Raw genomic sequence first — 26,916 nt, 5'->3', positions numbered from 1 at the left:
ACATCACTACTCATCCATTCAGAAACACAAGGAAGACATTGGGGGTCAGTGAACCGAGAGGGAGTCGGGGTCCTCAGGCGCTGTCGATAAATACAGTTGTGTGTCGTCAGCTTAGCTGTGGGCGCTCACGTTAGGCCTTGAGATAATCTGACCTCATGGAGATGGAAAAGAGCAGCGGACCCAGGAGAGACCCTTGTGGACCACCATACAGAATATCACGGACCTTTGAAGTATAATCGCGACAACTAACAAAGAATTTTCTACCTGTTAAGTAAGACTCAAACCAGTTTAACTAAACAGACAAACTGGATGGGCTTAATGGTCACCCTTGTTGGTCTTGTGCTCTTGTGTAGTAGCAGGCTGGGCGGGGCTACAAACGTGAGTCTCGGCCTACTGGGTGGGACTAGACGCTAGAAGGACAGCGGGCTGGGTGTGGCTTAATGCTCGAGTGGCTGTCGAAGGGGTGGGGCTGGATGTACACTGTGGAGTTGAAGCAGAGAAGCCTTGGCTCTGGATGGCCTACTGGGTCAGCTGAGTGATTAGCTTGGTGGACTGAGGGGTCTCCTCTCGTTTGTCAGATCTGTTTTGTTCTTATTCATTTACTCCCTTTTTAAAGGACATTTTTAGCCATTTCATTTTTTGTTAAACTCTACAACTAGAACACCCTGTGGTCCCAGCATTATCCAAGTGATCAGAAAATTGTTGTTGCCCGTCAGTGTGGGTTTAAGTGGCAATTTCCAAAATAAGCAGACTTAAGCCAAGATCCGATTGAAGCGGCCTGCCGCTCAGCCCCTCTCACACGGCTCAATCTTCTTCACGGCCGACACATTCCACCTTTCACCGGTGCCCAACTCCTGCTGCAAAGCTTGATAAATATGAAATATGCTGCTGCTGACACCAGTTAAACCTCCCAGTAGGACATCAAGCATTAAGCCACTACTGCTGCTCCACGGCCGCCTAACGGGCTCCAGAGAGAACTCAGAAGCGCCGTGCGGCCCACTGCAGGGTTCGGGGCTTATTTTAGTTCGGCAGGATGTCATTGCACCTCCGCCACAGGTCTTCAGAGATAAAAAGGTAAAATTAGGGCATTGTTTCCTTTTTGCTAAATTGAATGGCACCCTATACGCGGCGTTCTGTGCTAGCAGCCTTCATTGAAGAAGACATGATGGGGACTGCCATGTTACTTCTGCATTGTTTGTGTCATTTTCAGTGCGTTACGTAGAAAGCTGTAAACAGAATAAGAAACTGAGGCCCTGATCAGGCCAATGCATCGTTTTCAGGCTGTGCCCACTCGTAACTGGACCAGCAGTGCCTTCGTGTCTTTTAATTGGCTCTCTGGTCATCCTAATAGTTTTTAATGTATGGCATATACTAGACTTACAGCCGTTTAGCACTGGCGGGGTGCGGCTCAGTTATTTCCTAGCCATTCCTTCATACGAGAGGCTAACGTGCTGGTAAATGTTGCATATTCGCCATCTTTGTCGTACCCCTTGCAGCTTTAGACAATGCCTTTATTGTGTTATATTAGCAGCCCTTTGCCCGTAGCTCTTGGGCTCAATTAAAAAAGAGTACGGATTGCAGTGGTTTGTATTTTTTTTGTTTTATTCTTTCAGCATCAGCTTTCTTAGGCCTTCTGGGATCCATTCAGATTTTCTCAATTAGCGGCCCAACGTAGCACACGAACATCGAAATCGTTTCAGACCCAGGCTGCTAGACGCAAGGGTAGACTCCGCTCTGTGCGGTGCGTCTCCTTGCTTGACGGCAAAATGCAAATAAAAATCGGCAAACGCAAAACTCCCCGATAATCCTGGATTACCACTGCCATGATTCTACTTGGCATTTCCTTCCTGAGCTGTTTCTCCAAAGATGTCTTGCTGGAGGACTAGCTCTTCATCATGCCAGCACCAAGGGCACAAGGTGTGCCCTCTTTATAGCCCGCATCTTTGGGTTCAAGCCGCTGGGAAGGGGGGTTCACATTTGATGTCAGGATTAGCCCTCTTCCTTTACTTTTTTAAGATTGTTTTCCCCGCGTGTAGTCCCTCACACCTCAAGGGGGTGCTCTTGTGAAATTCCTGCAGATTAACTTTTACGTTGGGTGGCGTGTCATTTGTGAGGATTGAGGTGGGTTGTGCCCAGACTAGGGGGCCACTGAACATCACGATACGTGGGAGAGTCAAAAAGTAAAGGCGACTTACCGTTGAGTGATTGATTGATTGATTAGCTGTATTACTTGTCCTGTGAGTCTCGATTCTTCTTGTTTATGTTTCTGCTGCTGTATGCACTTGAACTTAATAAAGTGTATCTGCTCTAACACCGGTGACTGTGGGCTGGTGAACATCACGGTTCTGTCACGTCTCCACTTGGTCTCCCTGCAGGTCCGTGCAGCAGGTGGCAGCGTCCTGATGATGACACTCACAAAATGGCAGCTCCTGTTAATAAAACAAAATGGCACTAAAATCAAATCTGTTTGTTTGTAGCACCTGTGAGGACCAGAAATGACCGACCTGAAATGTCCTCTGGTATCAAAACAACAACAACATTTATTTCTGTCGCACATTTTCATACAAATGCTGCAGCTCACAGTGCTTTACATGATGAAGAAAGAGAAAAAAGACAAAATAAATTAGAAACTAGAACTAGGGAACACTAATTAATACAGAATAAAAGTCGGGTCCGATGACCAGGACAGAAAACACAAAACTAAAATCTGCAGGGGTTCCTAAGGCCCGGAGTGCATGTAAATACAATCTGTTCTCGTTATCCAAGGGGGTGACCTTCCTGATATGCCAGCGGGTATATGGAAAATGTGGATAGTGAAGCATTGAACCTGTGGAGAGAAATGGGGTCAGGTTCCAGTGGGACGTCATGTATGGAGTAGGACCACCAAGGGGAGTGATGATCCTTGTTACAGTTTTTACTTTGTGTTTTAGACGCTCCACCACGGGGCTGATCTGAGGCCCTTGCTAGGCCATCTGGGCGGTGTGTTCAAAGGGCAGGGCAGGCTGGTGACCCGCACTTGCTGGACATTCCTCATTCCACGTGCTTGCATATCTAAGGGCATCACAGGCCTGTTATTGGTCGCTGCTTTGCCTACCTAAAGGATTTCTCTGCTGCACATTTCGACGAGCACAGCCACCCTGATGGCCACCCCCTGCCCATCCCACAGTGTCTCTACAAAGAGGTGTGCTGAGACTGCAGGCGTCACACAATGTGTTACACATTCACAACAGCGAGGGCCCATAACAACCTTCAGCAGCCTATGAAAGTCTCTCGGGACCAATGAGGCAGCTTGTCGTATCGGCCCACTGACGTCTTCATTCAGCTTTACTGCTGCTCCCGAGTCCAGGTCTGCACCTCTTCCTTAACCTAACCTCATCATCGTCATCACGCGATGGTCACATGGTGCTGGATCAGGGTTGTGAGGGGAGTGTGGGAGCCATTTAAAGTGCAGCTGCTGCCTTAACTCCACCGCATGTGCTCGTGTGCTCTCATGGAGCTTCTCATGGAGCACCAAGACCGTTCTTGACAACATTCCTCGTCTTTTGCTGCCACTTGCAGGTTTATGCACAGCACCATACGTTGCACCAGTCACTAATCGTCCGTGTTCCTGAAAGGGCACCAGAATGGGACCCTTCACGTCCGTAATGGAGGTTGTCGTTTGAATTTCTTCTTTATCGTCTGGGTGTTTCCCAGCATGCTTTGTCTCTTCCTTTCTGGCTCACAGTGATGGACTCAATGTCTCCTCTCCGGTGACAATCCACTCCAAAATGTTTGAATAATTGGGTCACAATCTCCACGCGCTGGTCAGTAAGCTGTTTGAGTAGCCATCTTCTGTAAACTTGAGGGGACCCCAAGTCACCATGCACTGTGTTGTGAAGTGACATCCAAACGTGCAGCGACAGCAGATGACGTAATCTGAGGAAGGCGTTCGCCATGTCGACGTGGGCTTGTGTGTGTCGTGCTGATGCTCGACCTGATCGAACTTCGTCAGTTACACTCATCTCTCCTGCCTTAACATCTGTTGTGGTCGTCTGAGGGAATAACGGGTTCAAAAAAAAAAGGAATTTTTGGGGCACCAACCCGTGTTGTCCAAACAAAAACAAAACACTCGATGGTGTGAAAGGAAACCAAACTGTCACCATGGGAATGAAGGCTTTCATGTCTGCCTTGTGCATGTCACACGGCTCCTTAGCCCTCGTCGCGCTGGACACAAGTGACGCCTCCTTCTTACAGCACAGGGACCGGAAGGGGAGGACTCAGTTACCCTCACTGGGTGATCCTGCTGACGCGCTGGCATGACGCACACCGTTCATGAACTTCTCGTTGAGTCACGCGCCAACATCCTTCAGTCTATTTCAGCAGGTTTAACTCCTTCTGCCCAAAGAAATGTCACAACGGCGCTTTGTTCACCAATGTTGCAATCCCACAGCAGAGCATCCATGTTCATTTGACCTTGGCCTCCTCGAGACTAGTGGCCGAGTGCTGCACCGTGCGTGTTCAGACTACCCATAAGCCACTGCAAATGCGTTGTGTTGCGTCAGCTCCTATCCATTGTGGTTACCACGTAATCTTCAAATTGCCTTTACGTTTTGATTTATTATCGTCTGATGTCTGTAACTAGTTGGGCTGGCAGATGATGTGGAGTTTGTATAAGCAAACAGAAGATCTGCTGAAGAGGACCGTGATGGGGACAGACTTGGGCATTTCTTTAAATCGGGGACTGTGGTGGTGAAAGTTACGAGAGGTAGAAAGCAAACAAACCAATCTGTCTGCACGTGTGCCTGTTCCTCTCAAGGCGTCCATTGTGCCCACACTGCATTCAGGGCTCCTCTTCCCAGCCATTTGCTTCAGGTCTGCCCAGATTCGTGGCCCAGGTTTTCTCCAAAGCCCTTAAACGCGAGCACACTGGAGAGATGATGTTTGAACTGCTTAAAGGACGTACCGCTGGTTATTTTCATAGACCTTACGATTCTCGTAATCAACCCGTTTTTCAACACCGTGCCAGTCATGGGTGGCTTTGGCACAATTTGTTTTTGGTTTGCGAGTTCCATTTTTTTTTTTTATGAAATGATCTCTAAGACAATGGAGTTGCTCTCTTTTCAAGTTCAGTTCAAGTTCAGCAGTTAAAGATGAGTCGTTAATGGAGGTCTTCCATCCTGGTGGACTCTGGACATCCATCGGGGTGTTGTGAACCTTTTTACAGAATGTTCAGGATCCTCGCCCACTCCTCACTGCCCTCACCTTGGCTGTCTTTATAAAGGAGTTTACGAAAGGATCCCGCTAAACGCCTGGGATGTTGAAATGGGGAATGTCGCGTTTATTGTCTGTCATCACCAAGGCTCCAGTAGGGAGCTGCAAACTAATTAATTTGGTCAATCAGGGCCCAGTTAGGGAAACTGGGAAATGGAGAAGTGTGTGTAAATAAATCACTGAGAAGGTAAACGGGACCAAAGTCCGAGAGACTGGAGAAGGCAAGTACACCAAAAACATACATTGGGTTTACTGCCAGGTGCCAGCAAAGATGCCAGACAGAGTGAGACGCATATATGGGACACAGATGTGAATAAACCAGGAAGGTGTGACGACGAGAAATGACAAATTTGCTTTTCTGAAATCTTGTCACTTTATAGTCACATCCCTGTCAGTGTATGTTAAGTCACAATGGCGGGTGTTAAATTCCAAGTCTTCAACTTCTTCTCCTGACATCTGCTGTTGTGTCTGCCGCCGTATTATACAATGGTGCCCAACCCGCTGCTGCTGTCCTCTCTCTGACCACCACTCGATACCACAGTTCATCACACCCGTGTCTTTTAAAATTCTCAATCATTATCATCGCTTATTAAACACCTGCTACGGGCGTTTTGTCACCCAGTTGTGAAAATCACGTCAATATCATGTTGTGATTTGGAGAGACCGAGGTTCACAGGCAAAAAAGGTCCAGTGAAAACGGCGACTTTTAGGGAGCTCGTCTCTGTTCTGTTTTATTTTTCTCTAGATATTTATATGTAGAAAATCAGACATTTAATTAGCCTGCAACACCAGAAGTAACTGCAAAGTTTTGTAGAAACAGCTGGACAGTGGCGTTTGTGTGAAATTCAATCTACTATATGATAAAATGCTGTGCGTGTGTGTGTACGTGTCTGTGTGTGCGTGTCTGTGTTTGATTCCACCGAACAATCTGATTGGCCAGTTTCGCTCAATCAAAGAGACAGGAAGCACCAAGCAAGACAGGCTGACACACACAAGGATATGGAGAAGAGCTGTGCGGTGCAATTCCTGATTGTGACACAGCAAATAACGTACTGAGTGACAGTGGGTCGCCGTGTACTAACGTGGCACAACCTGAGTCGCCTGGTCGCAGGATGGTGAGCTTTATGAGCACGCGACAGAAAGGAAGCACCAAGCTGAGACACAAAAGGATACCAAATGAACGCTGACGATACGCAGAGGCAACAGAGACCAAATATCAGATAGTTAACTGCTATAAAGGAACAACATACACTCTAAATAAACAAGTGTTATGACATGAAATTAAATACGGTACACCACTGACCTGCTGCTGCCGTCTTCAGCCTATAATGGCTCATGTTAGTGAGGTTATCTCAGTAAGATTATATGTGGAATACTAGGGGGCTTTCACTTCGCTCGCCAACCCCCAGGCCTGTGCTACCTGCTAGCCTCATTGCGGTTCTGCCGCTCGCGTCTGGGGATACGGTTGTACAATTTAAACAGATTGTTTGTTATTTTCATGGGAATTGTTAAATATGCATAATAGAACTAACTGTTTTACATTACAGCGAGGAAATAACCAGAGTAAAAAATAATAAAATGTAATAATTTGAAAGTAAATTCTGTTTCATGTTGCATTAGAGGTGTTCATTGCGTTATACAATTTTGTTCTGTTTGGCTTTGAAATGAACACACAAATACTTTTTAAACTTACACTTTTACTGCAAAACTTCAGTAAAAAACATTTTTATTAATTAACCTTTCATCAAGATCACATTGAATGTTGATTCCATGTTTTGACTTTCATCGTGACAACGCCACGTATAACTGCCTGTGAGTGAATATCATATCCTTCTCTCTAATAAATAAAACAGACTTTTTCTAATGTTCCTGTGATTTGTTAATTGTCATAGCAAAACTATTCTAACGGAAAACTGTAAACGTTTTAATACGAATGGAATATCGAGATCTCCTTTGGTGTCTCATGTTAGATGGACTACATTACCTTTCTTGTCGCCTGTTAAAATTTTACATGTCAGAATTGTTTGACCAATTTTGAACACAACTAATCTTGTCCTATTTATCACTCAGACATAAATTACACAATTACATTCCGATACGTCCTTCTTTCTACAGTAATTCGTGTGGTGGAAGACCAGACGGTGCTAACAAGTTGTAGATATTCTTCGTGATGTTGTAAGTTGATGTTTTCATCTTCCACACCATCACCGCCAACTGTTTCAGTAGAGTCTATCAATACGCATTTCACCAATTTGACGTGTAACCGATCGACATTTTTGGTGTTAATTCGTTTGACTTCATCGTTTTTCGGTGCTAGCTGTACTCATTTCTTCTGTTGATAACCCTTCATGATGAAATTCTTAAATAAGATTTGGAGATAATACATCTTCTTTAATTAGGAACTTAAAGTGAGGAAAACATTAAAATGTACAAGAGCTGAGAGCGCAGGAACTGTGACTGATTATATATATTATATTTATATTATAATAAAAAATCTAAAAGCTTAGCCTATGTTGGAATTGAGACTATTATACAGGACATAACTGCAAAGTTTTATTTGTAGTAATAGGTGTGGTGCTTTTCATATGATGCTCTAACAGACAAGCAGATCAAAATTCAATTGTGTGTCTACACATAAATAGACAGATAGATAAAGTATCTGGCCAGATGTTTGTGGACTCCTGACCACCACACCTGCAGGAGGTGAGCCTGTTGGACGTTTCGTTACTAAACCACGAGTCTCCCTTTTCCTGCCCTAACAGCCTCCACAACATTTTGGAGTCTGTCTGTGGGACTAGACAGATGTGAAAGGCACTATATGATAGATAGGCACTATATAATGGACAGATAGATTGAACAAACTTTTTTTGCCCCTAGTGGGAATTTGTGTCCATTCAGCCAAAAGAGCAATTGTGAGGTCAAATGGTCAAGTTGGACAAGAAGACGTGGCTCGCAGTTGGCCGTCCCATTCATCTCAAAGGTGTTCAGTAGGGTTGAGGTCCGGGCTCCATGGAGGTCACTCAAGTTCCTCCATGTCTTTGTGGACCTGGCTTTGGGCACAGAGGCACAGTCATGCTGGAACAGAAAATGTCCTCCTCCAAACTGAAGCACACAACTGTGTAAAGTGTATCATTAACACTAACTCAGTGCTCTTCACTGGTGCCAAGGGGCCGAGCCCAGACCGTGCCGTTATCCCTCTTCCAACAGACTTTATAGTCCATAAGGTTGTTTTTTCCTGATGTCCACCAAACCCAGACTTGTCCATCAGGCTACCAGGTAGTGAGGTGTGAACACGTTTCCACTTCCCCAGAGTCCAATGGTGACGTACCTCACGCCACTCCAGGGGATACTTAGCAATGTGCACCATCTTCTTATTCTTACATGCAGCCGTCCGGCGGTGGAAGCCCATCTTGTGAAGCTTCTTGGCGCACACTTTTCTCCTGCTGATTTTTCTTCCAGAGGCACCTTGGGATTCTGCTGTGAGTGATGCAACTCGGGACAAGCCATTTGTGTGTGTGTGTGTTGGCAGCTCCGCTGTGTCAGTGTGTTTGGCCTGCCAACTTTTCAGCCGAGCTCTCGTTGCTCCTCAGTGCGTCCGTTTTCACCATAATGGCACTTACAGATGACTGAGGCACATCGAGCAGAAAAGTCCTCTACTGACTTGTGGCAAAGATGGATGGCATCCTGTGAGGTGGCATCACATTTAAAGGCACTGAGCTCCTCGGTATGACCCAGTCTGTTTGTCAGGCTGTGTGTTTGATTTGATGTACCTGCTAACATCTGGAGGGGGTCCACCAACTTCTGGCCATGTAGTGTGTGTCTGTGTGTGTATTTCTGTATATTTGGTAGACGGTGTTAATCCCAGAGGAGAAATTGTGTTTTCGTGTGCCCTTTGGAGGTCAGAGCACAGGGTCGATGTACGTATGAGGATGGGAAAGGCGCTATATAAATAAATATATGATTACATGTGTGTGTCTGAGTGTATATATAATGTGTGTGTGTGTAGTTGGTGCTTTGTACAGACCCGTAGAGATGCGTCCCTTCCTCCTGGCCGGCGCGTGTTCTTTGAATTATCCGTTGCATCGTTTAAATGTCTGTTTTCTTGTGATATGTGAGCGATGGCAGCGTTTTGTGGACTGTGCTGAAAAGAGAACACGTTTGAATTCTTTCTGTTTCTCAGCCATTGATATGGAAATGTGGTAACGAGAGGAAACAATTCCAAAATGCCCGGGCACCCAGAGCTCCCCATATTTATAATTACCAGTAAAGATAATTTGCAGCCATCTGGAGTTTGTGGCCAAATATTACACCTTTGTTTTTAATTATTTCTCTTGTTGATTTACTTCATCCAGTCCCCCCCCCCCCCCCCCAAAACGGTGTGTCCCATTGAAACAATAGCCTGTCTGTAGGGCCGATAAGAATGGCGAAATGAAAGGCGCTCGGCCCGCGTCGGCTTTTGATTTCCTTTCCAAAATTCAATGTAACGGCGGAGTTGCAGGTTTGAAGAAGGCGTTTTTATGCAAATCAGTCGTCATGAAAAACGCACCAAAGTAAGTGATGGCGGCCGTGTGCTCGGAGACGGGCCTGCTCTCTCTTTAAATTGGCTCTTTTTGTGCTCCTTTATTTTTAATCTAATTTTCCATTCATTGTGTTACTTTATAAAGACAATAATTCAGCTGTTTACAGTCGCTCTGTCACTGTAGGATCTCCATCGATCTAAAATAAAGCCGTATTACCGGTTTGATTGTATTAAAAAGTCCAGACTGGGGTTTGAGATCAGGCCTTTGCGTTACAAAGCGTATTTACTTCTTTATTTGTTTAGCGTTTTGTCCCTAAGAACGTCATCCATGATTCCTTCACTCGCCAGGGTGTCGCGGTGAGCCAAAGCCCATCTCGGCAGGCCCAGAGCTCAAGGCAGCGCCGACGGGTGAAGAGAACGTCTGCCTCTCGCTGGGTAATTAACGACCCCGGGGACAAGTTCATGTCCCCAATTAGCCCCGTTGGTGTGTGTTTGGACAGTAGGAGGCAATCCAGACAGGCAGATACGCCGACGTGCTCTTTAGTGGTCACACGTGTCTGGTGAGCTGTACATTCTTCAGTGGTCGCCATTTGCTTCTTATAAAAATGAAAAACAAATATAGTTTTGGAAAGTAGGAGAACTTCACACACTACTCCAAGAAAATTAAATTGCTTCCATAAATATTCATATACACAAAATATGGAGGCTTTGTATTAGTGGCTACGATATCATTCTCACGCCGCGTGAAATAAATTACCTGCTTGTAATTGTAATTCTAACATCAGGCCTGACAAAGATGAAAACAGCGTGGGATGGACGGTTCTTAACCGAAATTTGCAGCCACTAATCTCCGATTTAAAAGGACTACGATGGCTGAAGGCCCCGGAGGTCAGAACGATTAGCAGGATTTTAGATTCCAAACTGCTAGGCTTTTCAGCTGGATGGAGGGGAGTGCAAGCGGGCAGCGCCATCCCATCTCCTTCATCGGGGTGAAGTGCATTGTCTCGGACTAACAGGGGGGCATCTGGGTGTTTATTGAGGGACCGGGCCGACACGATCCAAGTGTGACCTCTGCGTTCATCTAAAATGTTTTACTCAACCTCTGTAAGTTAATTATTAAAATAGGGGGGGGGGGGGGGGGCTCAGTGTTATTTAATTAAATGGGACCACTTTGATTTGCCACTCTTGAAAGCTGGTCCTGTCACTCTTATGGCGCCTCATTCTGCTTGGCAGCTCGGCAGATTAAATTAGGTTTGAGTGCCACGTTCAATTTTCACAACATGTTTATTTTTGTGCCCAGTTTAACCAGTTCCATTCCAGGCATAATGTCATTGTTGTTTTAGGGGGGACAGGACGCGTGCTGGCTGGGAGACGTTTTTGCAGTTACCAGGGCCGTCTTGTCAGCATTACAGGCCCCCGGGCAGAGCAGTGCAGTGGGCCACAACATACAGAGACCAGCGTGAGGCCCCTGGGTAACTGCCCAGCGTGCCCATGCCATTTTGCAGTCTGATTGGGTGCCGTTCAGATGAATCGTCTCGGGTTCGGTTCAGTTTGTTTTCGTGATGAATGCCCGACCACAATGATCTTTGCTTTGTAAGGAGATGTGAGGACAAGCAGAACTTCTGAATCGCAGTCCTGCGCCATCTGTACTGATGCCCGCTGCTTCTCTTGTGTCAACCCTAACATAATCGGGCCTTACCTGAGCTAAGCAGCCATTTTTTGCCTCTTCCTAATGACGCTGCCTCTTTAATGTTCTGATGTTTGTAAGATGACATGTTTTGCTGGTTTTTACTTAATTGCCTATTTTTGACTTCCTACTTCCTTTTTGTTCAGTCTGTGAGTCGGAGCGGTGAGGTCACAGTGGCACGCAGACTTAAGTAGCTGAGCTTCATTATTGATGTGCACCTATGGCTGGCAAGACAAGGAGGAAGGCTGATTAAGACGTGCGCTAACAGCAGCTGACAAATGAAGATGAATTGTTTTATAATTTCCATAGACACCTCTTAAACTTGAGGTAACTGAACATCAGTTAAGGTCAAAAATGTTTAGCACGATGCTTTTAGTAACCAAAGTGTTTTCCTGTGTGGCTGACAATGAAAAGCAACTCATTGAAACCCGTCTGTGCATTCGCACTGCGCCTCGCGCCAGTCAGGAGCGCCAACACACGAAGAGTGCAAAGAGACAGGCCTGCCACGTTTCCGGTTTCTCTTTACAGTACGTGCACTTTTAGGGAAAAACGTGTAACACACCTCACTGTGTTCAAATATTAAACACAGCAAATAAAAAGGAAACAAACAAACAAACAAACCTGCAGCTTTTAATCTTCCCATTGAAACATGGCAGGCTATTAGCAAAAAAAAACAAATCTGTAGCTGGGCACTGAGAGCTCAAGGCAAAGAAGTGCATGCCAAGTCTGCCACTCTGCCTATTGATTTACAAAAGGGCCGAGCTCCGGCGTGGCACACGGTCCAAAATCATATTTATTACCTTGCAGCGTTTGAGCTTCTGACGAAGGCCATTCTGTTCTGGTGACGACACAACACTTGTGGTCCGTCTGTCACAGGGAGGGATTGAGGGCCATTCATGTCTGTGACTTGGCAAGCTGGGATTGTGATAATGAGCAGAGCGACTAGATAGATAGAGTGAAAGGTGTTAGATAGACAGATAATGTGAAAGGCACTATATAGTTGGTAGATGTAAAAGACAATACATGATAAATATTATAAAGACACCGTATGATCTGGATCTCTCTCTCTATATACAGTATATATATATATATATATTCACGGCATTCGTAGTCTGTGTCACAATCTGATTGGATGGGTGGTTACCTACCAGGTAACGCTATATGTGTGTGTGTGTGTACGTTTGACACACAATTGTCTACTCTCCAATGTCTTAAGACAGAACCACAGCACCAAATATCCAGTCCAGAAGGTTCAAACGTTTGACTTGGTAAAGTGTGTGTGTCTGAGTGTGTATACAGTACATTTTATATTTAAAGTATATTGTAAGATATAAGACAAGACAAAGATAAAGTGTTGGGGCACCTTGAAGACAAGTGTCATATAATTGATGGAAAAACAACAACAAAATATCCAATGGGCCTTTTCAGAGCGACTCAAAATGGCAGCGGAGTCACTTACGGAGAGGCCAAGCAGGAAGGGTGTGGCCACGAGACTGTGACCCGGAAGTGATGTCACTGGGCCTGCTGGTGTCTGAGCTGTAGGGGACAAAGGAGGAGAAGCATTAGGCAGCAGCGCCATCCTCCAACTTGGGGTGGCATTACCATCAGATGATGCCTTTACGTTGTGTGTGTGTGTGTGATGTAGATTTCTGTGTAGTTTATTCAGTAAACATCTCACACTCGTGCACAGTCGCTGGTGGTCTTGATGTGTTTGTTTTTCCAGAGGCGCCTCGGCTTGTCTGCTGCCTTGAACATCACTTACCTGGGTGCCAAGCCTTTAACCACTGAATGATATTTTTCTTTGAGTTCCTTCAACATTTGGGCCACTTCACTTATAAAGCTTTATGAAGATCACAAATAAAGTGAGACTGGCGTAAACAGACCGGTGAGGTTCTTTCTTTCTTTCTTTCCTTCCTTCCCATTGAGCAGCTTCAGTAGAGATGGCAGAGAGCGGGTTTTGTCGCTTGTGGGAGCCCAGAGGCTCTGTTTTAATTATTAATGTTCCTCGAATGCAGCCATCAAGAATGATAAGGTGTTCAAAGCTCTTGGATCAGACAGGAGGCCTCACCTTGGGGTTTTGGCGATCGCTAGCAAAATAAATCAGGGAGGCAGACATGACACACATTCATGTTGCAAACCAGTAAAGGGCATTTTCAGACGTCTGTTGTTCTGGGGCTCTTTTGCTTAGGAGTGGCAGGAACAGAAGACGTGATGTTGACGTGATCCTTCTGATGTTTAACCTAAATTACTGCAGGCCACTTGGAGTAACCTAAACCGTCCACACTATTTGTGGATGTCAAAAGTTCCAACATCTGCTTTTTTCCAAGATGGTGGGGGGGGGGGGGGGGGGGGGAGGAAAATCAAGAAACGACACCAGCATGGGATGCCTAAGGAGGAATACTAATAATCCTTTCCTTCCTTCCTTCAAATATTAACAAACAGATTTTTGTGATGTCACTTTGTCATAACATCACAGTCTCCGGCCCCCTTAATCCAACTCACAGTCGATATGTCACTGCGGCCCATCCTGACTGTTTTGTGCGGAAAACAGGAGGCAACCCTGAAGATGGCAGCCGTCTGGGAATGTGGGAGGAAAACGAAAATGCAACAACATGGACAGTGAGTGTGAATAATTAAATGTGTCGTGGGATATGTATTAGGGGGCTCACTTCTTTCTTTCTTTGTTTTTGAAGTCATTTCTTCATTCATTTGCCACAACACGAAATCTGCTCACAAATGAGAACTTTCACTGTCACTTGTCAAACTTAAGAGGGTGGACAGTAGCCAGCGTTTGCTCTTTTTTGATTGCGAGTCGTAAACCTCCAGCCAATGAGGGTCTCATTTACGACTTGACACTTCAGGTGCCACTCCTACTGCTGAGTTGAGAGTTTGCTGAATTGAAGTAAGTAGCCCCATCACACAGGGATTCTGGGAAACGTCCTCTTTCAGTCATATCTGACAGGTCGCCAGCCCGATGACAACTGACAAGCCACCTAATGGTGCCAGGTGTGTGTTACATACCCCCTTGGAGTTTTACAGCTGTCGAAGTCTGAGGGTTGTGTCCACTTAGAGTATTGCCATTGTCAACATCTTTAGGGAGAGAGGGTTTGGGGTCTCTAGGCAGCCACATGAGTCTTTACAAAATAGCAGGACAAAAGAAGCGCCCACCACTAAAACAATATTTTTCCCTCCACAACAATTTCAAAGAGAGCCCACTTTGGTATGAAAACCACACGTCTGGCAACCCTGACCACTGGCATCCCAAGTTAAGCAAAGCACATATGTCCAGAGTTGCCAGGTTGGGGGGTTTGTAGTACAATGTTATATATATATATATAGGCCATTGAAGAGCAGTAGGTGCCCCTTGGTCTTTTGAGCACCATAGTAATATGCACTAACTGTTGGAATAACGAATAGAGAGCATAGGCCTCTGTCATATGCCATTTGGTATGGTAAGCAGTGTTAATGGTGGAGGCAGAGTGGTGGCTCTGAGGCTAGAGATCTGCACTGGCAATCGGAAGGTTGCTGGTTCGAATCCTGTAAATGCCAAAAGAGACTCTGCTCTGTTGGGCGCTTGAGCAAGGAAGGCCCTTAACCTGCAATTGCTGAGCGCTTTGAGTAGTGAGAAAAGTGCTATATAAATGCAAAGAATTATTATTTAAAGAATTATTAATATTAGTGATGCACCATTTGTTGGAATGTCAAATGCATTTCACAGGTCTCTGTTATGTGCTCATTAGTATGGGATGCCCTAAAAGCAGGGTTAATGGTTGCGATGTGCCATCTGTTGGAAAGACGCATGCAGTGTGTAGGTCTCTGTTATATGCCATTTTGTATGGGACTTGTAAAAGCAGTGTTAATGTTTGTTGTGCGCCATCCGGTAGAAGTACAGAGATATAGCAAGTGGACGGACACACAGACACTTATCTTTTTATTAAGGTGGATTTAATTTTCACCCAGATTTCTTTCCGTTTGTGAACAATGACCGAGACTGAAGTCAGGATACTGGATCTGTGAAGCAACAGTGCCTACCAATGTACCAATGCGATTATTTTCAGAATAATCCAAATACTTAATAGTAAATATGAAGTTTATTAAGCAATTCCCATATCCAAAAATCCGAACAGAGGCTGGCACAAATGTAATCAGTTGGCTGCTTTGTATTTCTGCCCACATAATCGGATTAATGCACTTCATATGTGCGGGCATCCGCATTTGGTTTCGCATTTCTTCCCATTTGACGTTGCTTTTCAAATCTTAAATTAACAGGTACAAAGAAAGACAAAGCGAGTGGCGTTAACGTTTTCTTAAATAAATACTCTGTTGTCTGTGGAGAGGAGAAAAACGAACGTGAACTTCGAGGAATCCTTTTGAAAACCTGGAGACCTTCGTGATTTCTGAAGGATGTTGGGGTGATTAGGGATTGAAGAAGCTGCGTTTGGGTGGCAGTTCGAAAGGCGGGCGTCTCCTCCCGGGCGAGTTTCAAGGAGCTGCTGGTGCCTCACTTCTTTACGACGTCTACTATAAGGTGAAAGATTCGCAAAGTATTGCTGGGAAAATAATAGAAACAAATTAAAAACTGACAGGAGTGCAGTAGCAGGCGAAGAGTGTGCCGTTTGCAACGCTCTGGCGTCTGTGGGCGCTCGCGACTTCAAATGCGGAGCTTAATCTCGTTAAAAAGGCAGGAGCGGTGCATGTGCGGGTGATTGGAGGAAAGGTCACCGTATTATGAACAGTGTCAGGTCGGCACCAGCTAATTGTAGCGCCACCTGATGTTGAGAAGCCGCGTCCCGCCCCGCCCTTAGCACCGCCAGCAGCCCGGGACACTCCCACCCACCCTGGTCCAGACAGCCAATGGCGCTTCGCACCAGCCTGACAGATGGTACCTTAAATGTGTCTTAAAAAAATAAATGAGATGCTGCCTGGCAGGCGATCTTAAGTGGCTCGGGCACCTTTCCTCCTGTCTTGCTGTGGCTTTCTGCACCAGCTCTCCTTGTCGGCGCTCCTGAAGACCGAACGGAAGGCTTTTGCTACCACCCACTGACTGGCCTTTGCAGCGAGCGCTCCGTGCACGCGCGCTGCTCCTCCTCCTCCTCCCTCCCGGCCGGTCCTCCTGCCTCACCGCTCGACTCGCACATCCCGAGCGCGTGGTGCTCGCTTTGCGGGGTCTGAGACGTTCACAAAGGACTCGAAAGCGTCTCCTCTAGCAGTTACCTCGTGATTTGCTGCCTTTCATCTTGTGCTTTAAGTATGGTCATGGTGAGTTCACAGATGGCTTTGCTTTTACTTTTCGCCGTTAGCTGCCCAGTTCTTTTGTTATTTGGGACTCGTGTAGATGTCGTGTACTGTGGGTGCGCGTGTACCGGAGATAGCAACCTCTCCGTGTAAAGTGCACTTTTAAATATGACCTGTCCATTGTAAGCATCTCTCTCTTGTAATTTAGAAGTCGCAGAGCATCCCCAGCACCCTTGATACTCAGTGTACACACCCCATTGCGCAAGCACATGCATTGTGAATGCAAGTTAGTTGATAAGGTTTAAAAATCCAAGAAAAAGTCAATTCTGCCACATTGACAAGCATACATTATGACCCGCCCCTTGCATTTCATAGTAGGTATCCCTAACGCATTAACCCCATTGTCTTTCGAGGTTCACGCTAATAGAAATTCAAGCGAGGATGGGCGCGCGTGAACTTCCCAAGGAATCCCGCCGGTGGCTTGGCGAGGACCAGCCTCAGGTGTTCAGCCGGCACGGATGCCGCGCTTCCATGAGCGGTGGTACCGGTGCGTGCCCATGGGTGTGGCCGGACGAGCTTTCTGATGAAGGATGCTGGCATATGACATCGCGCCCCTCTGGTTTGCTTCGCACGGGCCACCTATTTCGTTTCGGTAGAGAAAAGTTTTCGGTGGCCGAATAATCTCACGTGAGACACGACGGAAGACATTTGAGGATTTCTATTATTTTGCGTACTTGGGGAGGGAGCCAGCTAGCAAATGTGTTTTCCTCAGTTTTAAAGACAGCGGCGCGACTGTGTGGTGCGCGTGCCACTCAGTAGACACAACAATAGATGATGGACTTTTCCTTCGTGACACAACAGCGCCGGTTTCTGTCAGTGCACCTCAAATCCAAGCTCCTATTTTCCTAAATGGCAATCGAGCATCCTATTGCGCTTCCAAGTGCCGAGCCTGGAGTGTGTGACACTCGGGAGAGGGCCTGCCAGAGAAGGGGCGGCTGTCACGCTGCTCCAGGGAGAAAGATGGGCGCAGCGGCCAATGGCGTTGCGGAACGCCATGTGAGCAGTGCTGGCGTCATGAGCGAGGAGGCGGAGCTTGTGGCGGGTGCAGCGCGGCGCTCACGCTTCTGCCTTGCATTGTCGTCCAGCATCTCTCGGCAAAGGAGGAGGAGGAGGAGGAGGAGGAATGCTTGCTTTTATAAACCATCTTTCCTCTCACTTTCACTGAGGGGCTCCGGGGGCGGGAGGGGGGAATCCACTCGGGGGTGGGAAAAGAAAAGAACAAAATTTTCGCCCACGGCTCACAAATGGAGTGGAATGGCTTTAAAATGGTAAGGTTCTGTTTCGTTTTCCTCTGCGCTTTTTCCTGCTGCCTTTTCCTCTTTGAAGTGCATGGATGTGATATGTTCGTAAGTCTGCAGGGAGGAGGAGGAGGATAAAGAGAGTAGGCAATTAAGAACTCTTCGGTGAGCCCTTCTCCTTTCCTCCCTATCCCTTTCTTGATTACTAGTGTTTACAAACAGATGGGTTATGTAATATTGAAATATTTTTTTTTATTTTACTGCACTTTTCTCTGCCTCAGATTTGAAAAAAAAAAAAAGGTTTGACTTGCATGCTCGAAAGAAAGCCTTGGAGCCTCGATGTGTTTATTCACAGAGGAAACCCATGTCTGCAGGATGCATGTCGGAAAATGAATCCCATTGGTAGACTGTCGCCTGATTGCATTTGTGCCAGGGTGTGTTTGATGGCATTCTTAAAGGTCGAAAGACAGCCAGATTGGGGGGGCAGGGGGGGAAATATACCGCCTTTATAAACGGCTGGAAGGAAATGGTCTGTTATAATGTGTGTGTGTGTGTGTGTGTGCGCGCGCCTGCGGCGTTCCCCGAGAAGGTGGATTTAAATACCAGCATCGACCAGTAGGCTCTGCAGACCCCTTCCTTGGCCCAACTAAACCTTAAGGAAGAGCCTCATCTCCCTCGCGTGTCTCCTCTTCTTTCCTATCAAGTTCATTTTGTGGACGTTTTGCTGTATTGCAGTGTCAATGACAAAAGTCGCATCTGAGATTTCACTTGCCGTACTTTGATAAAGTCGGCGACATCTACTTAAACTTAAGAGCTTTGCACGTGAGCCAGCAGTCTGGTTTATTTCAAATCCCCCAAGAATGTGCAATATTGAATAATTATGTTTAAAAATAAAAATGAAAAGAACAAGCAATAGGTACGTTTAAGGCTACCTAACAAGTCACTGAGCCAACATGACTGGCACTCCAGAGATAAAGGAGCTGTCATTGCAGGTGCCGAATTATGAAGACCTCATGGGTGGCACTGCAGTCTCATTGTGAGACCTGATGGGCGACTGGTGCTGCTTGCTGAAAGTTGGCTTAAGCTTCGTGTGTCATCGGGAAGTTCCATTTCATTTGTATGCGTGTTTAGTACAGCGGGTACCTGGGTGGGTTTGCTCAGTCTGGCTGTTCTTCTTGTTTTTTATTTCCATAAATCTATAAATTAATCGATTTGCAATACTCTAGTGTCCATTTTGCATTTATATTCTGTACATTATTTTGTAGGATTTGTAGCTGGGAATGCAAGCACAATGGAGGATTATTATGTGGTGAAACGATACGAGGTTCCAGTTTGCGTTGTGTTACCAGAAGTGTTTTTGCTCAGTCCCGATGCACAGTAGCCCCCCGTATTAGATTTATGGTGGACTGCCATGCCAGGTCGAGGTAAACTTTACTGAATGTGTCTTGTTCGTCCTTATCCGCTTTTTCATGTGGCTGTCCCACCCTAGCACATTCACCCCGTCTCAGCCCCCCCAGCGACCTTGAACTGGACTCCGGTGGGTTTGTAACGTGGACCTTGAAATGTCGCTGGTTTGCTGGTGGTTTGTGGTTTCTTCATTTGCCGATTTAGCTGGACGCCGACTATAAAAAGCATTCTGTGTTTTGAAGACGCCACTGGGAGTGAAATAAGGAAAGACAGTGAGAGAGTCTGCCAGCAGTCCTGACACGGGGTCAGTGTCTGTTCATCTCATTGCCAAGAGCTGGAAAGGCATTAGCCGCCAACAGCTTTCTCTTAGTTTTGCATTCTCGGAAAAACACTTGGCCTAGGAAGGCAGTCCAGTCTCATTCCTCGCAACATGGATGACAGCTGGATAAATGGATTGAGACAGCTAGAAGTTTACCATCGTCGAGTTGTAAGTCTGCTGCTCTTTAATAACGCCGTGGATGGTTTGTGGTGGCCCTCCGTTTATTTCTATAAAGTTTCATTATTTCTTTTTTTTTTTTTTTTGCCACATCGACATGAATAGAGCAAATAAGGAAAAGCCGAATCAAAAATTCCTGCCACGTATGTCATGTTTCCTCATCCAGAGCCGTGTTCGGTTTATTTATCCACACCAGTCCCTCTAATCTGGCGTCATTTGTTGGAATGAGCCGTCCACTTGTAAAGAGTAAAAACACCGAAATACACGAATATCCCCACGTAACGTGACATTTCCTTTATGAATTGTAATGTTTCTATCGCTGTTTTTGTGTTTTTATATTCGGGGCTTATGCTGTGACAGTTAGATGTTGATGTGCAAGCCAGGAAAGAAAAATAATTGATGTGTGCGTCGATGTATTGAGACGTGGAGAATGGAGATCGTCTGATTTAAAAGAGAATCGGCACCCTCCCAGGTCGAGGCGCCACAGCGATGCCATTTACAGCTCCCTAAAGACCCCCATCCATGTGAAGGTTCCAGAAAGAGCCTTAATGTATCGGGCTGCGTGTAGTGAATAACCGCAAAGGACTCTCGCTGCCTACGACTACACAAGGCCATGATGAGGGTTTGTGGGTCTGTTAGGGTCCTGCCAGGCGTTACAGATTCCACTTTCTATAAATGTCCCAGAATGGAATGGACCACACGACCCAGCGCTGAACCATTAAAGAACCGCGTGGTGGGAGCTCGGGGATCGGCCACTCCTAGATGGTGGTCCGTGTGTGAGCAGCCCACCGTTTGTAACTCGAGTGCCACCGCGTCATTAGTGTGACTGAATTCTTATGTTCTCAGTTCGGAGGTTTGGCTGATTGCGTTTTGGGCAAAGACACAACTGAAGAGTACGGGGTGTCTGCAGACGTGTCCCGTGTTTTCATAGTTCATCGCATTACGACATTCACATTTCATCCTGAAAGTAAAGTTAGCTGGAAGCGTCGGTGCCCCCTGTGGCCCGGTGGCGGTGGTCCGGTAAGCCAGTCCTGGTATTTGGCTCTTGATGGCCGCACACGTGAAGGAAGCACTTTGGTGCTGCTGCTCCTACTTAATGGCGTTTGATTTGATTTATTTCTTTTGTTTCCTCCTAGCGGTTCTGCTGGTGTGGAATATCCCGCCGAGTTAAAACATTATTGTGAGTTGTTCCTGTGATTCGTGCTGTGACATCAGTTAAAAATGACAGGCTCTCTGTGCTTCATTAACAAAGACGTGTGGGCCTGAAGTGGCGGCGTTTTGTAACTGAGACTCTGCCGATGTTTCGGTTCAGCCGTCACGTTTCTTGGTAACCGCTTTGGGGGGGTTCGGGGGGCACAGGTTTCTGTAAAATGGGCTGTCCAACAAATATGCAGAGTGATGCTGCGCCACTTTGAGCAGCTGGTTTAAAATGAAGTCTTTGAGATTGATTATCAGTCAAAAGGGAGAAAGCCGAGAGTCACCGTGTGATTAGAAAATCCAAAAAATAAAAAGGAAAAGAGAAAGCAGATGTGCCACCCGTCTGTCCGTCCGTCCGTCGCTCGCCTCCGTGTGCGGCCCGCGCCCCGCTGCCCGTTTGCAGGACCTGCAGATTCTCACCAGCTCACCATCACTGCTGCTGCTGCTTCTCCTTCTTTCTTCTTTTTTAATAAATACGAAGCGACGGCCTCTTTGAATTCCTCAAAATGATACGACGGAGCAAATAAAAACCAAAAAAAAACTCAAGGTCATTTCCTTGAAGGTCATTCCTTTTTATTTAATTAATTAATTTTTTTGCTATCCTCCTGCAGAGAAGCGTCAGCGTGGCGCGGTCATCTTCACAAGTGGCCTCTGCTGGCTGGTCAGAGATGGTGACCCCTTTGTTTTTTCCATTTGAGAGGCGCGAGCCCATTCATCCAGACCTGTGCATCTCTTTAAGGAGCTGTCGGCATTTTAATGATATCCCTCAGCGCTGAGGCAGAACGGCAGCGCGGCTCCGGCTAGTTGACATTCCTGGCACTTCTCGTTCGGTGTGTCGGAGTGGAGGCGCACCTTCGTGTTTCTGAGGACTTCTTGTGGCTCATTAAGGGGATGAGAGTCCCGTGTGGAGGACACCGTCAGTGGAAGGTGGATGGAGGTGACACTAGCAGCTGGGATTGGTGGGCCGGTGCCCGAGCTCGTCCTGGAGGTCCTCCTGTTTTCATTCATGTGGTCCGTTTACAGCCCACGTCTTACTGAAGCCGGTCGACGAGAATTCTGAAATTCGATCCAAAGAAAGTCGCGTGGTCTCCTATCCATCGCACTCTTCCTCCCAATGCAGGGGGACATTCGAACCGTTGGGTTAGTCAGTACTGTGGAGTCAGTCGGATGTTAAGGTTTTTGTAGGTGGAAGTGGAAGAAGACCTGACCTGAAACAACGTATGTGGGAGATAGCGAGTGGGCGACTTTGCTTTATTTTCATTTCTGATTTGCGTCCGTTCTTAACGTTAAAGCGGCGCACAGCAACACGTCGGCGACCCTACTGCTTTGTCAGATTTCTCTTTTAGGGCTAAAACTTGTAATCTAAGCTGCTACCCCTGTCACTTAAACGCCGTGATGCCCCTTTGCGAGACCCCCGGATTTCCTCGTGTCAGGCCCTTTTCCGTTCGGTTTCAGTTTGAGGGAGACCCTCGCCTTTAGCTCATCTCTCATTTGATCTGCCCTGACGCCTTAAACACACAGTTTGGAGGCTGCGCTCCAGTGACTGCGCCTTTACAAAGAGACATGAATACAGACAATGAGTCCATGTTAACGACGGGGCATCGTGCCATTCTGGGCGCGTTCCTTATTTACGGTGGACTGCTGTCAGAAGCCCCTCCTCAGGCTCTCTCAGCCATTTTGATGTGACGTCTGGCGAGACGGACAGTAGGTTGTGTACGCCTGCTTTTTATTTTATTTTATTTTATCAAATGTTTGTTTAACTGTGCAGGGGGGCTAACGGCGGCAAACACCTTGACGTTCAAAGAGACCCTCACAGTAGAAGGCGCCGTTCAGCTGCACAGGGTGGTCAGGAGTTGAGGCCTACGAGGGCCTTCGGTGAATGGCACACTGAAGATGAAGAACGTGCAGCTCTGCATAGGCTCCAGGTCCGCATGTTCTGACACACAATGGTGAGACCACCCAGCGGCGTTTAAATGGCACTCCTCGGACAACAAACGAGTTATTTGATTGAGTGGTAGACTTGACAGACCTGGAAGGGACAACAGTGTGGATGAGAACGGGCCCTTCAGCCCAGCAAAGCTCGCCAGTCCTGTCCACGTAACTCCTCCAAAGTCGAGTTGTGAAGGTCCTTAAAGACCACACTTCCTGGTCACTTAGTCTCCGTGATACTCGTATTCAGATGGCCGAGTGGTAGAAGATGGCAATGAGGAGTCCATGGAGATTCCTTTGGAGGATGATGGCCTAGTGCTGTTGTCAGTTCTCTGGAGCTTGAGGTCTGCGCTGTTGGACTCTGGCGTCTCAGTGTTTGGGGGGGGTTGCCTGGTGGGAGACATTCTTCATGCGCCGGAGACTTGGCCTACAAGGTCAATTATCCTAAAGATAACAAAACGGGAATGAGAGAACTGGATACGGCATCAGGTGTGAAAGTAAAATGTCTGATTTGTTTGCTCTCGGTCCACCCTGGAAGACATCAGAACGAGACTTGGAGGAGCAGGATAAATGAGATAAAAAAAATGGGGGGTCTCGAAGGGCTTCCAGCCTCAGAAATCCAAGTGGCAGTTCTGTCACAGCGGCACGTGACGGTGGTGTGATTGGGAGTTGCCGATGAGCAGACCACTGTAGGGATGGCTGCCATCTCCCATCAGTTTCTCCGCCCTGGTCTGACGTCACTTGATGTCCATGAGTTCACACCCAGCTGACCACACATCTCTTTGCAGATTCTTAATGGTGGATGGATAGAAGTTGTTGAGGTGCTAGAGATGTTGCTGGTGTCGATGAGCAGGTCGGGTCCTCCATGGTATCCGAGCCTGTCCGCCTTCTCCACCTCGGGGGCTGGCAGTGCCCCTGATACTTTGGTTTTGCCCCGTTGATGGACTGGCATCATTGCTTTCTGAATGCATGAGTCTGCTCAGGCTTGTAAAATGGATGGACTGTTAGGATCTTCACTTCGGTTCAGAGCTTACTCGACACCATTTTATTTATTATTTTTATTTCACGCTGTTCAGCAGTCGAGCTCCGCATGTGCCATTGTCTCCAGTGTGGCTCTCACAGTAAAGCAAAGACTTCAAGCCAAAGCCATAAAAAGGGGGACAAGAAGCCCACCATGAAAGAGGGAAGCGAGCGGACATGTTGTAGTTAACAGCTCCCAGACTAGGGTTAGGGTTCAGCTTGTTCCATAGGCCTCACACACACGCACACACACACTTGCACACTCACACTTTCACACATACACTTACACACACTCACACACACTCGCACACTCACACTCACACACACACACACTCACTTTGTCACAATACGACTTCATTTGCATTCACTTAACGCTGGCCATTTCATGCTGTATGTAAAATACGACCTGTAGATGAGCAATTAAGGGTGTAATTAAATAAACGTCTTCTAATGCCAGCGCAGCACAAACACGTAGGCAGCAATCTGGCCAGTTCCTCAGATGAAGAGCAGCAAGACGATCTGCTTTTACAGATAATGTGCTCGTCTCTCGTCTCCGCTCTTTATTTACCAACACTGCTGAAAGAACAAGCAAATCCTAGGAAATGAAAGGCACACAAGACTGCGAAGTGTGCAAACACTGGCTGGCAGCGGCATTCTGGGAGATCGGACGCTGGCATTCAGTGTGTGGAGACGTTTGCTGCCGTGAATTGTTGCGGTGCCTTTTGAGGCCTTATGTTTGATATATGAATTCTAAAATGTGGCGGGCAGAGCAGCGAGGGGTAACAAAATCTGCAAAGCCACAAAGAGAAGGTCCGGCCACTGCTGCCTTTGAGTGACGATGCGTGGCGCCAGCAGCGGGCACTCTGGGGGCACCAGACCAGGGCAGCTGGCTTGGGTCCGTCACGTGCGATTGCCGGTGTTTTACGGAGGTCCAGACTTGATGTGCTCAGCGTGACGTTTGTTTGATGAATACAGAGTGAAGCGGCTAAACCTTGGCAGACTTTATTTATACCACATAGCAAACCCCAGTGAAGCCAAAGTGCAGACTGGTGCCGTGTGTAAATGTAAACCAATTAAAAATAAAATAAATGGTCGTCGTTAAAGACTGAGTGTCTGCGTCAGATATCGGTGGATGGAGAAGAAATGGTGGCGGCGTACAGAAGAAAATGAAGCAAAGGCAGAAAGCTGGACAGTGGCACGCAGGTTCATCAGGTAGCTGTGCAGTCCGACGTGAATTTGCCGTTACAGTAAATACGAACAAAAGCAGAGCAGCAGCCGTTTACACCATAAAGACAGGCAGGGATGGGCAGGCTTCCCCGAACGCCTACCCGAAGGACCCTCATAAGGGATGGTCTGTGTGCCCATTCTGTGTAATGGAAGGACAAGGGGAGAGTGCCAGTCAGGCTGGTATGCTTCCCCAAGCTGTTAGCTGGCAGCACCCCTTGCCTGGATCACCCTTGTGCACACTTGCATGGTGACCTGGACCTTGTGGTCCCCTTGAGCAGTGCTGCTGGGCACCATGGGCACTGCCAGGGGTGGAGGGGGAGCTACTGACCTGGACGTGTCTCCTCGTTGTGACGGGGGGTCTGGTGATAAAGGGAGGCACCTCACTCGGGGAGTCAGAGTCCGGGGAGCAGAAGGAAATAAATAACAGCTTATTATTGAAGACGAGTCTGCATGAGGCGTTTCTTTAAAATAAATTGTTGTTTGTACCCGGGACTTGTGCCTGGGGTTTGGGGCTCTGAGATGCCCACAAGGAGATCAACAGGAGTCGAAACAAAGCAAAGATCACAGCCTGGAGGACAGAAGATGGGCGCCACAGAACCCAAAACGGTACCCAAACCCGTAGTTGAAAACCGAAGAAAGAACAAGAGCCGAGGGAGCAGAAGTCACGGCCTTCGAACTGACGTTTGTTCCTCTTTGCCAAATCCACCAACTCGGATGGTTCTGTCAGCGAACTGGCAGATAAACTTGGGAGATGCAGAAAAAAAAATACGAGAGTCAATAGTGGAGAACACGAGGGTCAAACCCTGAAGAAAGGTGCACAACGGTGAAGTGTGAATATTTCAGATTTGGTGTCCGCAGATCGGATAAGGACTTGCACCCGTCACGTCAATAATGCGGGGGTCCCGACCTCAGAGGCCACACCTCTAGCAACTTGGCGGCCTGGGAGGTCCCAAAATCGGAGCAAATCACGACACGGACAAGGAGGTGACCTCGTGAAGCAAACTTTATACCACTGGACCCTAACGGCACTTTGTTCATGACCTCCAGTGCAGGCGCTCAACATGGACGGCAACAAGTAAACCCACGTGAAAACAAAATGGCGTCGTGAGAAAACGAGAGTAAATAACAAATAGTTTGAAATCACTCTAAACCAACGCAAGGGAAAGCTTCACTACGTGCAAACCATTAAAGCCGTCGTCCACACGAGACACGTGAACGACATGCAGACGCCGCGTGGCAGTGAGCAGGCTGACCGCACATGTGAGGCGCCAAAGACTCGATGAAAGGCGGGCGTCGGCCGGTTTGGGGAGCTGAGCACACGCTTGAGCTGCTGTCGGAACGAAAATTAGTTTTAGGAATTCATTTTTGGCAAAGCAAAGTCTTCCCCCCTGTGTTAATATTCAGTTTGTAAATGGAATGTGACGTGTGCAGCTATCACATCGTGAGGAGCCTGAACTGGATTGAGGGAATTCGACAATAAATGGACAGTGATTCTTCTAGCTGTTGTCGTGCGATTTGATTTACGTTATTTTAAGTACTCGTTTTCTGGCCACGTGCTGACGATTATTTCCATTTTCTGCTGCGGATTGTTCGAAGGCCTCGTATCTCGTGAACTTTGCGCTGTTTTTTTTCTTCCTGAATTTCAGCCTTT

At 47.0% G+C, this 26,916-nt stretch overlaps 1 protein-coding gene across 6 annotated transcripts in view; it reads left to right on the top strand.

Moving 5' to 3' along the window:
- Window positions 1-26,916, top strand: part of elavl4 (ELAV like neuron-specific RNA binding protein 4) — a 272,046-nt gene that overhangs the window by 88,093 nt on the left and 157,037 nt on the right. Inside the window, exon 1 of one of the 6 annotated variants that reach the window (XM_051933173.1) lies at window positions 16,598-16,715. The exons of 4 other annotated variants lie outside the window; for them this stretch is intronic. In XM_051933173.1, coding sequence (XP_051789133.1) covers window positions 16,707-16,715 — 9 coding nt within the window. In that variant the 5' untranslated portion in view covers window positions 16,598-16,706. Of the gene's footprint in view, window positions 1-16,597; window positions 16,716-17,908; window positions 18,020-26,916 lie in introns of those variants that run through there. One more of the 6 variants, XM_051933172.1, reaches the window with a different exon arrangement.

This window comes from Erpetoichthys calabaricus, chromosome 10, assembly GCF_900747795.2.
Source record: "Erpetoichthys calabaricus chromosome 10, fErpCal1.3, whole genome shotgun sequence".
Lineage (NCBI taxonomy): Eukaryota > Metazoa > Chordata > Cladistia > Polypteriformes > Polypteridae > Erpetoichthys > Erpetoichthys calabaricus.
This window is presented reverse-complemented; position numbering and strand designations above follow the sequence as displayed.